This window comes from Pelodiscus sinensis, chromosome 9 (genome assembly GCF_049634645.1).
Source record: "Pelodiscus sinensis isolate JC-2024 chromosome 9, ASM4963464v1, whole genome shotgun sequence".
Classification (NCBI taxonomy): Eukaryota; Metazoa; Chordata; order Testudines; family Trionychidae; genus Pelodiscus; species Pelodiscus sinensis.
Window position 1 is genome coordinate 15,866,370 of NC_134719.1, and position 15,856 is coordinate 15,882,225.

The 15,856-nt window shown below is 42.8% G+C and overlaps 1 protein-coding gene across 13 annotated transcripts in view; it reads left to right on the forward strand.

Annotated features, from left to right (window-relative positions):
- NFIA (nuclear factor I A) overlaps positions 1–15,856 on the forward strand; it is a 502,526-nt gene that overhangs the window by 368,111 nt on the left and 118,559 nt on the right. For all 13 annotated transcript variants that reach the window (XM_006132338.4, XM_006132341.4, XM_075936113.1 and 10 more), the window contains exon 4: positions 12,096–12,170. In XM_006132338.4, the coding sequence (XP_006132400.2) occupies positions 12,096–12,170 (75 nt within the window). The remainder of the gene's footprint in view (positions 1–12,095; positions 12,171–15,856) is intronic.

Sequence of the window (15,856 nt, forward strand, 5' to 3'; positions counted from 1 at the left end):
TCAGCCCCTTCCCTCTCCTCTCCCCCCACCCCCCCCCAATTCATCAATGATTTTTCATGGTGTGAAGGGTTAACAAAACTTTCATTATCACACTCTATTAAGCCAGGACCAGGAAACAATTTCTAATCAACACTCTGATCTGGGCAGGGATTGTACAGCCTTTTGTATTAGGCCTCAGATCTGTGTTCTCTATTCACACATGCTCACTTCCAGCTGTTGTCATTGAAATCCCACATAAGCTCTCAGGGTCAAAGGGCAGTCATCCATGACTGCTGCTGTTAAAAGGTTATGCTGATTTCTGTTGTCAAATATTGGCCCTTTTCTCTTTCAATCACTCCTATTCTGCTTTTTTCAACAAGAAAGATCCAGCCTAGAATTGTATTACATGACTTTAAAGTCTTAAAAGTGTTCTTCTATTGTACTAACACGACATGCCCTGGACGGTCTAATTCATTCTGCTACATTCCACAAAGAATTTTCTGGTGCTTCTTAAAAACTCGATGCTAAAGCAGAGCAAGCAAGCTTCAAAGAGTAATGACATATGGGACTTGTGGCCTAGCATTTATTTTGTAAGGAAATAGTCATTTGACTGTGTAATAAAATAACCATGGTTAATTATTGCTATGACAATAAAATTAAACTAGAAGTAACTGTAGCCAAAACAAGGCTGGGGCTGGAAGGGTGCAAGTAGGAAAAGGGGGAAAATGAGATTGCTGTATCAGAATTAAAGTCATGGCAAATTTCTAGTTTGAACTCTTTTTTTTAAAAAAATCACTTATTTCAAGAGTTTAATTGAGACCAACTTTTAAAGCATATAATTTATGGATTTACAGAACATATATGAAGAAAAATGAAATGGATCCCTTGAGTTAGTATTAACTAGAGTTCCATGAAGTAAGTGGTCCAGTTCTGATAACACAGTTTTAAAAAATGGATCACAGTCACCTTTGTTTTTAATACAGTACTGTGGTCTACATAGATTGCAGGTCCTAGAATGCAGTGATTCATCCTGATTGTAGAGAGTATTTAGATGAAGATAGAGAATTGCATGCTGACATGTATCGTCTCCCTAAAACTTCCAGAGGAGAAACACCTTACAGGAAGATATCATGGTGCATATATGTACTATTCTTCCTTTTTTTTTATTGGTTTCCATTTGCTGGAGGAAAGAACAAGACTGGGGATCAAGCCTAAGTTCTACCACGCCTAGCCTGACATCATAATAAAGTTAGATAAAATTTTATCCACTGAGCAATACGATGAGAAAAGTTCTCAATTTTGTGTGTCAAGATTTATCTGTGGTTGGTAAAATAAGACTCATAAACTCATAGGCTACGTCTACACTGGCATGATTTTCCAGAAATGCTTTTAACAGAAAAGTTTTCCATTAAAAGCATTTCTGAAAAGCGCGTCTAGATTGGCAGGATGCTTTTCCACAAAGCACTTTTTGCGGAAAAGCGTCCGTGGACAATCTAGACGCGCTTTTCCGCAAAAAAGCCCTGATCACCATTTTCGCGATCGGGGCTTTTTTGCGGAAAACAAATCTCTGCTGTCTACACTGGCCCTTTTGTGCAAAAGTTTTTCGGAAAAAGACTTTTGCCCAAACGGGAGCAGCATAGTATTTCCGCAAAAGCACTGACAATCTTACATGAGATCGTCAGTGCTTTTGCGGAAATTCAAGTGGCCATTGTAGATAGCTGGCAAGTTTTTCCGGAAAAGCGGCTGATTTTCCGGAAAAACTGGCCAGTCTAGACACAGCCATAGACTTTAATGCCATTGTGATCATCTAGAATGACCTCTTGTACCTAGTATTCTACAGAACCTCACCCAGCCTCTCCTGTAATAGACCCCCAACCTCTGGATGAGTTACTGAAAGATCATGATATAAAGACTTTGAAGTTACAGTAAATCCACCATTTACTCTGTTTTAAACCTGCAAGTGATCGTTGCCCCACATTGCAGAAGAAGGTGAAAGAACTCCAGTGTCTGCCAAGCTGACCTGGGACAAAATTCCTTCCCAACCTCAAGTATGGTGATCAGTTGGACCCTGAACATCTCAGGAAGCCTCACCAGCCAGACATGTAGGAAAGAATTCTCTCTAGTAACTCAGAGCCCTTCCATCTATAGTCCCATCTCTGGCTTCAAATGGGGGATATTTATTACTAGCAATCTCAGAAGAGCCAAGTGTCATTGCTGTCAATCTAATTAGATCATCCCCTCCAGAAAATGATCAGGTGCACTCTTGAACCCAGTTAGGTGTGGTTTTGTTTTGTTTTGTTTTTTAACCTGATTGCTCTCCTTGGTAGGATGTTCCAGAATTTCATTCTTCTGTTAGTTAGAAACCCTCATCTGAATTTGAACTTAACTTGTTGATGGCTAGTTTGTTGATGTATCTGTTTGTTCTTGTGTAGCTTAAATAATTGCTCTCCCTTCCTAGTCATTACTGCATTTGTAGAAAGCATTCTTATCTCCCCTCAGCTTGTTTAGCCTAAACAAAGACTTGAGTGCCCTTGGCTCATCCTTGTAGCCCTTCTCTGCACCTATTCCAGTTTGAAGTCATCTGTCTTAAACATAAGAGACAAGAATTACGCACGCAATTTCAGAGGAAGGCTCACCAGTGCTTTGCATAATGATAATAAAACTTCCTTATCTTTACTGGAAATACCTCACCTGATAAATCCCAGGATTGTATTAGCCTTTTTCATGGACACGTCACATTAGCAGTTCATAAACAGCCTGGATCTACCAATACACCCATGTCTTTCCTCTCCTCTGTCATTTCCATCTGATATAGTCTCAGCATATAACAAATGTAGTTGTTGTTAGTGCCTATGTGTGTGACCTTTCACATGGCACTGTTTAAATTTCATCCCATTTCTATTATTTCCAGTTTTCAAATTGCCAAGATCTCTTCTGACCCTCCTCAGTGTTGGCAATATCTCCGAACTGTGTCACACACACAAATTCAATTAGTATTGAATCCCACCTTTTGTGCTAAGATCATTAAAGAAAATGATAAATAAGGCTGATCCTAAGACAGTTCTCTGAGGAACTCCACTAGTAACCTTCTTCAGCCTGACCATTCACCTTCCAGCATGATCTGTCGTTGTCTCCCTTTTAGTCAGTTCCTTAGCCACCTTTCAGTTCTCATCTTGATTCCAGTTTAACTAACAGTGTCCTCCCCATGGAACTGTATTAAATGCCTTATTTATATGCAGGCAGATACCGTATATACTCGAGTATAAGCCGAGTTTTTCAGCACAGTTTTTGTGCTGAAAAATGCCCCCCTCGGCTTATACTCGAGTCAGCCTCCTGCTCGCGGGCGGGCTCAGCGCGTCTCTGCCGCCGGCCGGGTCTAGATGCGTGAGCCCGGAGCTCCGGCCCCCCAGCCCCTGCCCCTGCCCTCCTGGCCCTTCCGGCCCCTGGCCTCCTGACCCTCTCAGCCCCCCTGACCCCTCGCTCCCCGGCCGCCCCTTCACCTACCGCTTCCCCGCTCAGACCCTTCCGACTTCCCGTAAAGAGTCCGGCCGCGGAGGCACTCCCGGCCGCGGAACGGAGCGGAGCCGGGCCCCCGAGCGCTCCCGGGCGGGCTGCCGGGGCCGCGGGGCGGGGCGCGGCCCCCCGGCGGGGCGCTGTCAGGCAGCGGGCAGGGCTGGGCGGGCAGGTACGCAGCGCCCCTCCGCTCCCCCTGCCGGAACCCTCCGCGCCCCGCTGCCCGCGCGCTCCCCCTCCCTCCCCTACCCGGCCCGGCTCGGCTCGGCTCACACTGTTTGGGAGCAACAGGCCGACGCGGCGGCTCCTGCGCAGCGAGCGAGTGCAGCAGGCCCCGGCCCCTTCGCCATGTCCCTCAAGCAGCAGCAGCAGCAGACGGCCCAGGGCGCCGGGAACAACCGCAAACCCCCCGGCGGCAGCGGCGGCCCCGGCCTCCCGGCTACAGGGAGGCCCCATGCCAGGTGCGCTTCAATGCAGCTGCCGGGCCCAGGGAGCGGCGGTAACCGGCCCGCGGCGCCGCCAGGCGGCGGGAGCTCTGCTGCGCCCAGGGCCAGTGCCACTGCCCGGGAGGCTCCGGTGGGTCCCGAACCGAGGGCGGGTGGGCAGGGAGCCTGGATCCGCCCCCACCCCCCCGCGCGGAGCCGCCCCCCCTGCTGGCTCATTGGCCCATCGATGCCCGGCTCTGGTCTCTCACAGCCCCCCCCCCCCGCTGGCTCGTTTAGAGGGGGCTCGTTGGTAGGCGAGGGGGCCGGAACGTGGGGGCTGCGGGGGCTGAGCTGTGGCTGTGCCTGCAGAACCATATTGTTTTTGTTGACCCCCTTTTCCCCTTACAGAGCTAGGTTATTGTATTTTATTGGTATCTATCTTCATTTTTTACATTTACCAGTAGCTGCCTCATTTCCTACCCTAGGCTTATACTCGAGTCAATACTTTTTCCCAGTTTTTTGTGGCAAAATTAGGTGCCTCGGCTTATATTCGGGTCGACTTATACTCGAGTATATACGGTAACTGGTTTTTTTTTTGTAAAAGATGTAATCTACTCAAAGAAATAGATCAGGCTAGTTTGGCACAATCTACCTTTTGTAAAACCATGTTTTGTTGTATCTAGTTCAGAGATGGGTAATAAAAAAATGGCAGCTTGCAAAGTTAGTCCCTAGTCTCCACTATATTTACCTGCACCTCCGCAGGTATCAGAGGATCATGGCTCTGTTTGACTGCAAATCGCCATTCGCAGCCAATGCGAGTGGTGGGAAGCGTCATGGACCGGACGCCACTTCTCACCATTTGCATTGGCTGCAAAGGGCAATTTACGACCAACCAGAGCTGCAGTCCTCCGATACCTGCGGAGGCACAGGTATACGTGGAGGTGGGGGCCCACCAGGGACTAACCATGTGGACTGATTCCGGCCTGCAGTCTGGAATTTGCCCACCCCGTTCTAGTTACTGTTTACCTTTCTGTCAGTGGTGGCGAAACTGACTGACCCTTTGAACCACACGTGCACACAATAGTCCTCAGAAATTTGGGACCCAGGATGCTTGCTGGGGCTTGTAGCATTATCCTTACTCATAGCTTTAGCACTGCTCCTGCTGTATCCCCTAGCCCCACCACCTTGCTATAGGGCAGAATCCCTGAATACCCCCAACCCCACTTTGGTAGCTGGGGATTGTGAGGGTTCTCCGTGAGCCACACTTTAACTATAAAAGAGCTGCACGTGGCTCATAAGCTGCATCTTACCCATTCCTGCTCTATGTCCTTAATTACTTCCTCCTTCAAAATTTATTCTAAGGCCTTGCATACAATTGGGGTCAAACTAATAGGCCTGTAATTTCCTGTGTCACTTATTTTCCTTTTCTTAAAAAATAAGAACTATATCAGCAATTCTTCAGTCTTAGGGTATGACCCTCAAGTTTATGGATGCATTAAAAGCCCTTGTTACTGGGCTTGCAGTTTCATGAGCCAGCTCTTTTAACATTCCTGGATGGAAACTATTCATTCCCTCCAATTTGGTTCCATTAAGTTGTTTAAGTTTGACTTTCACGACAGATATGGTAATTTTTACTTCCATATCCTCATTTCCATTAGCCACCCTACTGCTAGTCCAGAGTCCTTTATTACCCTTTTAAAATCTGAGGAAAGCATTCATTTAGGTGTTGGGCTCTGCTGATTTTACTTTTAATCTCTACCCCAGTGTGGGCCCCCTTTTTCTTTTCTTTCCTTTTTTTTATTTTTGTTGAAGTTATATGGCTATAAAATGTTTTTAGTGGCTTTAATTTCCTTTGAAAGGCCTAATTCTGTTTGGCTTTTGGCAGTTCTTATTTTTTCTCTATCCTCCTGAACTTTAAAATATAGCCGGTCCATCCCATCCTCCCCTGTGAATTGTTCCCTTTGGGAGGCAGGCTTCAGGTGCTTTCTGCAACTTAGACCTACGGTAATTCCAAGCTTTCTCCACATTCAGATCCTGAGTTCTCCAGTCCAGTGCACTACCCTAACTTATTCCATGAATTTTTAAAGTTTGCCCTTTTGAAATTAAGGCCCTAATTGCAAATCTGGTTTTGTTTATTCTTCCATTTAGTTTATATGAATTTGCTAATGATCCTGTGAATCAAGGTTGTCCTCTACAGCTAGTTCTTCTATGAGGTCCTCATTACTCTCCAATAGTAAATCTAAAATTGTATGACCTCTTGTTGGTTCAGTGACTAGTTGGTGAAAAAATCTGTCCAAGAATATGTGGGGTCCAGCCCTTCTTAGTATTTGTCCTTCAAGCTATATATGGGGAATTAAAGTCTCTCATAATCACAGTTGCCAAGAGCGTAACCCAGGGACAATTCCATCAGAATTAGTGCTAGCTTTCTTTCCCGAAAGTGATTTTGACCCGTACGGATCCATCACTTCTCATTTCTTTACATTCTACTTCATCATAATTATATAATGCTACTCTACCACCGTATTCTTTCTGTCTTTCCTGCCCAGCACATACCCTTCAGTACCTGTACTGAAATCATGACTACCATGTTTCCATTATCCCTTTGATATTTGGTTTCACTTCCTTTACTAGTAGTTTCAGTTCCTCTATTTTGTTGCCAAGGCTGTTTGCATTGGTGTACGAACATGTATATTCTAGGCAATATTAATTAGTTACTCAATACTTTGTGAAACAGAGGATTATCTAGGTGGAGGACAGAACCAAGAGGAATCAAATTGCTCTTTCAGTGGATAGGGCTTTTCTTTTTAATCAGGCATTTGTTTGAGATAATAGGCTTGAAGTCCTAATTGATTATTACTATTTTAAGGTTTTAAGATGGTTATGTACAGTAAGATGCTTGACATGAGTAGGGGTTTATAAATGATTTCAGACCTAGTATAGGAACTTCTCTCAATTTTAAAATGCCAAAAGTAAATCAAAGTTTCCCTGAAAGCTGTTTCTCCAAGCTTAATGTTATTATACATCATCAGACAGTTGTCCAAAGCAAATGACATACCTGAATTTGGACTTCTTCATCTTTAGAGGATTAACTCACAGAATATTATTGTTTAAATTACAGAGAACAAACATGCTTTGTTTGCAAAGTACCACATACACTTATGGCCCTATATAATAATAATGATAATAATAATAAAACTTTTTCATTTGTAATAATAATAATGGAAAACTTTTAAAACAACAGAATACTTTGAACATTAATACAAGGAAAATATTTTTGGTATGTATTTAAGAAACAGTGAGTGACCCGGTGAGCTTAAATCATATATGTATACGGGCTTTCCAGGTAAAAGTAAATGGTTCTATTGTGATTATCTCACACTCCAATGCAAATGCTTGATTTGTAATCTTTCCACAGCTGAGACTCCCTTCCTGGGCATTAATTAACAATACAAGATGACTCTCCATGTACACTAAATGTTGTAGTCAATTTAGTTGGCTTTTGGACACAGGAGGCATCCATTGATTCAGTCTTTATATCAATTCACTTGATAATACATAGCAAATGGAATGAGACCTTGAGGATTGATTTCTGATATCACATTCACTAGTGGCGAGGAGTCCTGTGGCACCTTATAGACTAACTGAAGTGTAGGAGCATAAGCTTTCATGGGCAAAGACCCACTTTGTCAGATGCATCTGACGAAGTAGGTCTTTGCCCACGAAAGCTTATGCTCCTACACTTCAGTTAGTCTATAAGGTGCCACAGGAATCCTCGCCGCTTTTGCAGATTCAGACTAACACGACTACCCCTCTGATACTTGACATTCGCTAGTGTAAAACAGGAGAAACTCTGTTGTATTAAGGTCCATGAAAATTGACTTAAACATAACTAGCATGTCACAGGGTTCACTCATACTAGCAGCACCTCCTGCTGGCCAGCCTGGGAATTAGCACCTCCCTGCAGGGGTGTCTTGCCCTATCCTGTCTGACATTGTGGCCCCGCTCATTCTCACATCTGCCTTCTTCTCTTCATGGCTTGGCCTTCCAGACAGGTCATTAAAGTCCTCCCCTTCTGTGGGATTCAAAGTCCTTCCAGATGACTAGGTGGCTGGCATCTCCACTGCCCATGCCACTACCCAGGCCCGCTCTCTACACCAGGTTCCAGCCCAGGAACCCTGTAACAAGCAGCTCAGGACTCTTCATGGTCTGACCTCTTGTTGTTGATTTCATGGGCTTCTTCCTACTCCACTGACTTCACCCCTCTTTGGGCTGGCCAGGTTCCCAACTCCTTCCACTCAGGGAATAACTACAGTCTGCTTCCCTGCCTTCATAAAGCCTGCTGGGCTCAGAGTGTCTGGGCTTTAGACTGGCTTTGCCCAGCTGAGCCTGCTTCTTATCAGTGGTGCACGCTCTGGCTCTTCTTTCAGGGCACCTAGTGGCATTAATTGGCCTGCCTGGCCACTTGAATCCCTTTCAGTCTTGGTGAGGGTGAGGGGGAAAGCTCCATCATATGGTGCAAGATCAAAATCACATTTCACAAGTTTGGATGTGTTTTCATTCCTTCATCGTTGAGGTAATATTTGATCCCAGAATGAGGGAAGTATCATTTATAGGATAACATTTTATATAATTACACTGTCACCATCAGTGTCAAAGTGATTTCCTTTGACTGCAGTGGTGTTGGAGGTGTTATTTCATGCATATTATTTTATAATAGTAAGAGTGTATTAGGTACTAAGATACTATTTAACTATTAGTATTATTTTATACCATGTTCAGCTAACTTTATTATTTTCCTCCAGAAAAATATTAGCACCCCCATAAACATGATGTATAGCAAGGAACTGAAGCCTAGCCTCAACCGTCCTGTGGCAGGTCTTATGGGGCCCAGAGTGGCCCAGGGGATTACCTGGGCCTGGCATGGGGCAGCAGCAGGGGTTCGCCTGCTTCACTCACTGGGGCAGCTGAGGCTGGACCGATCTGGCAGCCTGCTTGGGTGCATTCCACCATTATGGTGTGTGTAGGGGGGCCACCCCTGTTGCCGCCCCTGTGGTAATCTCCCCCACTCTGCTCGCACTGCTCAGAGAAGGGGTGCAATAGGGGCAGGAGGAGTCGGAGTAGGGCTGAGGCTTGGGGAATGGGTATTGTTGGGAGTGGGACATGGGCAGAGAAGGGGCAGGGCCTATGGTGGGAGTTTCCTCAGCCTTGTGACTGGAGCATTGTGGGGGTTACCCTGGGCCCCACATGCTTCCCTATAACTGGGAGTAGGTTTGGACATAAAGCCTTGATTCAGGAAAGCCACTAAGCACCTCTTTAACTTTAAACATGTGAGTAAACCCCTCTCTCTTTGGCAAATCATTTCATGGGTTTTACTTAAGTACACGCTTAAAGATAAGCATGTTCTCTAGTTCTTTGCTGAATCAGGGCCTACCTCAGGTGTCCAAGAGCCCTAGTTTATGCATAGAACTTCAGTGAATGAATAGTTCTTCCATAAATTCAATAAAGGCAATCTAATCATCATTTTTAAACACCTACCCACAGTGACACACAAAACTGGAAAGATAACCAATTCATGTATAGCAATTTCAACTTCCTATCTTAGGGACATTTTACAAAGGTATAATATTGCATATATTTATGAAAGTGCTGTATTGGAAGTAAATCTTTCAGACTTCGGGATGTTTAATCCTCTTTTCAATTAAGAGTCATTTAATGCTAACATCTGCTTTTGGAATTACTTAACAACTTTACCTAATTTTTTTTCTCATTCATAATTGAGTGGAACAGCCAAATTGATACAGTTTCTCTGAAAGCCATTTTTCTATTTTGGCTTTTGTTAGCAGGCACAAAAATTACATTTTTACAGCTTCTCTTATTAATTATGCTGTGCTTTAGCCATTCCTTTTTGTCATTTGTTTGGTGGACTCCATTCATTTTTGCCACTTTTTGTTGTACTTATCACAGTTTTAGAAAGTTCTGTGATCTGAATCATGTAGGCAGAATGGTAGTCCAGTATTGAACTCAATGAGGCATTACATATCTATGCACACATGGATCAGCTCGCCCATTCAAGAGGACAGCTCATCTGGATGAGAATGGTATGAGTAAGGACCCTGATTTCCTACTCATTTACGAATGTAAAAATCTGAGCCATTAAAAGTTTATTTAAATTAAATTAAAACAAAATCTTGTCATGCTTTGCACAATTGTTCAATCACAACTACAGTCCTCCACAACACACACATACAACTAACACTTTGAGAATGAGCCCAATGTATTACCTTAACTGTGAAAGTTCTTGCTTTTGTGTATTTAAAGTGACACCCTCAACATTATTGCAACAGGATGTCTTTGGTTACAGCCTGTCAGACAAACAAGGGTGCCATTGGCCCCAACAGACAAAATCAGTATAGTCCATTATTATCAGACCTACCAAAGACTTGATGGTATGGTACCATGTATTGAGCATTCTGGCCCTTATTCAACAAAGCACTTAAGCATGTACTTAACTTTAGGCATATTTAGTGGTCCCACTGAAGTCAATATCTGAGGGAACTATTTTTAATTAATAGATCTTTTAATCCACTGCAACATATGAAAAGTAGACCCTCATAAAAATACTAAGGAAATTGTCAATAAACATGCTTATTCCATATGATTTATGGAAAAGAATAATATTGCAATTATTCATTAACTTCATTACTGAAAAATGCAAACTAGGCCAGGCACAATCACCTGAATTTTCTGAAATCTTCTTTTGAGTTGAAAAATTGCAAAAAGCATCAATTTCTACTTTGGCATTTTATGCACTTAAAATATTCAAAGTATTTTTTCCTCAAAAACATAGTAAAAATTCATGCTTGTAGATTGAGAGATTTATTTAGGTTAAATTTTAGTAACAAATGCATTTGAATAATGTAGCTATTGGATTGTGATAGATTTGTGAATACATTTGTTTATGTTTGTAATACAAGCACACTCAGAGAGGGACACATAAGCAAAAATTATAATTTCAATAGCATATAATATAACACTGCATCTGAGAGACAGTTAACTATGAAGGGTAGATGTTGCCCCTGCAAAACATTCAATAATATGTGTGTGTGCACATTGGAATCAGTGACTTTAAGTAGGACAACCTTAAAAGGTATGCTACTTATCCTGTGGACAAGTACGACTTTACAGTTCTTTTAATAATCCCTTTATCCTGAGATTTCTCCTTTGACCCTGATTTCAAAAGCAAGAGGTCAGACTGGCCTACTAGCTCCAGACCTCTAATTTAAGTCCTGATATGTACTGTATGAACTGTAAATCCAGCTACGTACACTTTGTTGCACTTGGTGTTGAGTTAGCAAGCTGCTTGCTTTGTAATTGATTATGCCCATGAAATTGAATTAACATTTGGTGATAGACATGTTTTCAGAGAAATAGGAAAATGCCATTATGTGAAGTGTAACAACATTTTGATACAAAATGTAGCGTCATCCCTTGCACAAATGAAACAGGCAGGGAAACATGTGCCTTATCTCTTAAAGAAATTCCGAGGCTTAAAGTTAAGGCTTTTCTTATACAGAGATTTATTTTGTCTTTTGCAAAGCTTGTTTTAAATGCTATAATTTTTCCTTACCATGGAAAAGGCATTCGTTTTAAAGGTTTGGTGTGGGGTTTTTTTCACAGCTGCTATTTTAAGATTTCCCTGGTGTAACCTCAGAAAATGAAGAGTACATCTTTAAATCTTGTTTTGTTTGAATGAATGGGTAGATAATCCTGATCAGATGTTTCTTTAGAGAATAATGTTTAAAACGATTATAGAATTTAGCTGTCCTGTCTGATTCCTAGGTACAGTATTTTAATTTCAGTTGTTAAGTCGTGAGGGGTCATCCAAGGTAACCATTTATTAAAATAGTCCTCTTTTGTTTCAGATTTCCTGTTGAGATGCTTTAACATCTAGATAATTCCCTGCTGATGTGTCATGTTAGCTTTCTTAACCTGCAGATTCAAACCACAAAATAGTCTACATAGCTACATGACTGGTTACCACCTTTATAAACAATAATTAGCGCTAAGTGGGGAAATTAGGTGTCACATTTTAAATCTAAAAGAAGCAAAAGTATTTGAGAATACTGTCATGAAATGCTTAACACTGATCAACATTCTTTCATTGAATTTGTTTTGTAGGACATTTGGGCTTCCAGGACAGTTTTGTCACATCAGGTGTTTTCAGTGTGACTGAGCTCGTCAGAGTCTCACAGAGTAAGTATCCTTTTGTTGTTGTTTCCTGTGTTCTTTGTAACTCTCATTTTGTTTTATTCCTCCCATTCTAAACCAAATACTCACTAATTATGCCCTCTTTTACCTCCACTCCACAAAGGACTTGTGCTCCACATTTTGAATTAAGTGGGAAAGTTGAAATATTAGAATATTTAAAAACCAAATTAGATCCCGATTCTGCAAAATGGTGGATATTTACAGCAATGTGGCACCCTGCTGACAATATTAAGATTCTCTATAGGTGCAGGGGTCTTCCCATGTGGATCAGTTTTCAGGTTCAAAGCCTGAGGGATGTTTTGTAACTAGGGATGTGTTAGTGTTAAACAGTGCATTGGTTAACCTTCACGGTTATATGCAAGACAGCCCCCCACTCCTGGGGCTGCTGCAGATGGAAGTCAGTGCTTGTGGGTAGCCTGCTTATCCCACACATATTGGCTCCTGTGGAGCTGCCTGTACCCCCCTTCCCAACCTTGCGAGCACCAGCTCCCCATGAGCACTGGTTCTCACCTGATACAGAGGCAGCAATGTGGGGGGCAGCAGACGGCGCTAAGGGAGCTGGTGCTTGTGGGGAGTCATCTTAAAAGCTGGCTCCCCATGTATACCAACTCCCACAGAGCCACCTTTCCCCCTGCATGTAAACGAGTAACAGGTGTGTATGCTGGAATTTCTGTGTAGGAGGGTGTGAGCTGTGGGAGGGGTTGGTGGCTGCTCCTCCCCCCCCAGCCCTGTCCCCACAGCCTGTCACCAGCCTCTCTCCTGGGGAAGGAAGAGAGGAATCAGCTTCCCAGCCAAAGTACAGGAGAGGGAGGCCAGGAACACAGTGACTCTGCCTTTCCCAGACTAGCCAGAATCAAGAACTGGGGGGGTAGGAGGGGGCGCTCATACCTTTCACACCCCACCTGCGTATGGGCCTGTGTAACTGCTGAATATTTCAGCAGTTACACGTTTTGGAAAAAAAACCCAAACTTTTTACCATTCCTAATTTTAACCAGACCATTTAAAATGACTTCCTCTGTGCCCATGAACCAATAATTATGTATACACCTGTCCTGTATATATAAACAGAAGTGTCTGCTGTTTTAACACTCCTGGACTGGTGAACTTGCAGATACTAGGTAGAGTTATACCAGTGTTAGTTAGCCCTAGGAGGCTTACCTACTCAAAGGCATACAGCTTTAATTTTGTCAGGGTGGCATTCTCCCATGGTTGTATGGACTTCTGCCTTTTAAAAGGATTTGTTTTTTGACCTTTAAAGAATGCTAATGCCCACAGCATGAGTGACACACTGCAGCATGATCATTACCAGCTTGTCAATACTCACTAACAACAGTGAATTAAGAGTACCTGTCACCACCCTGTTCCATTGATCAAAGATGTATTGATTGTATTGTGCTATGATATAACGCAGACAGTCCAAGGAGAGACCATGGACAGCCTCACTCAAAGCCACTGTTTCAATTACAGCTAAACCAGCACCTCAATGCGAGGATGCTGTGGATTTTTGTAGCTAGTGAAGAACTATGTTGCAACATTACAGCAGCACCAATTAGTCTTGTAGTTGTTAACAATTGGACTGTGTTTACAATATAAACCTTGCAGCTCATCTGCTTTTAATATGCTCAGATAAAATAGGACATGCAGGTTCTCAGCCTGGAAATTTAAACGCATGTTTATCTGTCCTGCAAGTCCAACTTTTGGACTTCCTGGGGCCCTGCCTGGCAGGAGAGAATTCATGTTTTTGAATCATAGCCAATGGGATTTCTGTTGGGAAGGTCACCCTGTTTTTCTACTTTGTTTCTTCCCTCTCCCACCTCCCCCCTCCTTTCCCTGACACACACACACACACACCACACACACACTCTCTAGTGAGAGCACTAAATTGGCTTCCTATTGAAAAACTAGGATCACCATAGAAATCTGGATTGGGAAGGAGATGTGTCAGCATCAGAGAAGTATGCCTGGAAGAGTGAGAGAGAAAAGGGTACCTGACTGGAGCCAAGAATTTCTCAATGCCCTTCTTCCCAGATAACCTGGAGAAAGTCTGTTTCAAGGACATGGGAAATCAGTGGGAATTCTGGGTGCACTCTTATGTTTGAAAACCAGGTCACTTTATATAGGTGCCCACATATGACCTTGGGAGCATAATGGCACAGATTTTTGAAGATCCGGCTTCATTATTGTATGGTTGTGCACTAAATTGATGTTTAACATAATTTTGCTATTCCCAACATAGTTTATCTACTGCATGTGAATAGCTCCACTTTACAATGTCTTAATTTGGTGTAAAAGGGCAGGGCTCTTAAAGTCCTAAGGGAATCCACCCTTCCCGTCTAAGACTTCCCACATTAAGATAATCTTATCCTCAGTGGAGGAGCACTAGTTATCATTAGCTGTCTCTGGTTTCTGTCAACCCTGATTCGGGAGTTTGCAAGACAGAGCTCTAGAAAATAACTATGTTCAGCACTCCCGACTTCCAATCTCCATAGCAGAGAGTTCACTACTGAGTTCAAGAGCTAGCGTATTTCATGCTTATTTATCTTCCATTACGTTTTATCACATTAACAACAAATCTTTTACCAAGGATCCCAGTGTCCAACACATTTTGCAAACATATTATGAATTGTATTTATGAGGCTCACACTTCCTGCTGCTGGAATATACCCAGCAGCCTTTAAAAATTTATTGGAATAATACAAAGATTAGGATAGAAAATAGCGGCTAGCATCCACTGGTGTTAACCGAGGACATTTGGGGAGGGAAAATACAATTATTCAACTGTTATTTATCCCGGACATGAGAAATTGCACTCTTTGCACATGCAAAAAATACTGTGGTCTCTTGGACCCTGTGTAATCAGGGCATTAGTTTTATATCATGTCCAAAAATAACGCATGAAAAAAGAAGCCCAACACTTAATGGGATATCCCTTCAGTACTGGCCGAGAAGGAAGAATACCAGCATCTGGATTAGAAACACTACTGGTTGCAACTTGGATTTTCTTTGGAGATGCCCCATACACACACTGACCAGGCCTGACCCTGTTTCATTTATGAGATCGGACAAGCCTACAGTAGGATATGTCTAGTGTGGATTCTAGCAACAAAATCCCATTGATGTCAGTGGGAATTTGCATGCCAACATTCAGGGAATGATTTAGCATAAAGGATCCATGATTAACTGCTATGAGTTGTGCCTAAACTGACATGTAAGGTTGCCTGATAGATTGAGCTATTCAGAATAAACCTTGCTGGGCTTTTTTAAATATACTTGTGGTTTTACTCCAGCCTAGTCCACAGATTGCTTTGGCACTGAAGAGCTCAACCCCTGCAGAGCACTAATCCAGATTCCCCAGGATTTTTTTATTAGTACTTGGCAGCTTGAACTACCAAAATACACTCGATCCACTCTATATATTTTCTTCCTCTAAAAAGCCACTGCAACTTTAAAAACCACCCTGCGTAAGGGAGCAGCTCACTTGCTCTTCCTCTGTGGCAGGCTCTTCTTCGATTTCCTGAGCAGAAGTCGTATTCCACAGATTCTCACGAGGCTGCAGAGAGATCTAGGAGCAGCTACATGTTTCATTAGTCTATAAAGTGCTATGAGACCATTTGGGTTTTTTTGGAATCCCTGTTATGGCAAATGCTGTTTGGGGGATGAAGGATGCAGAG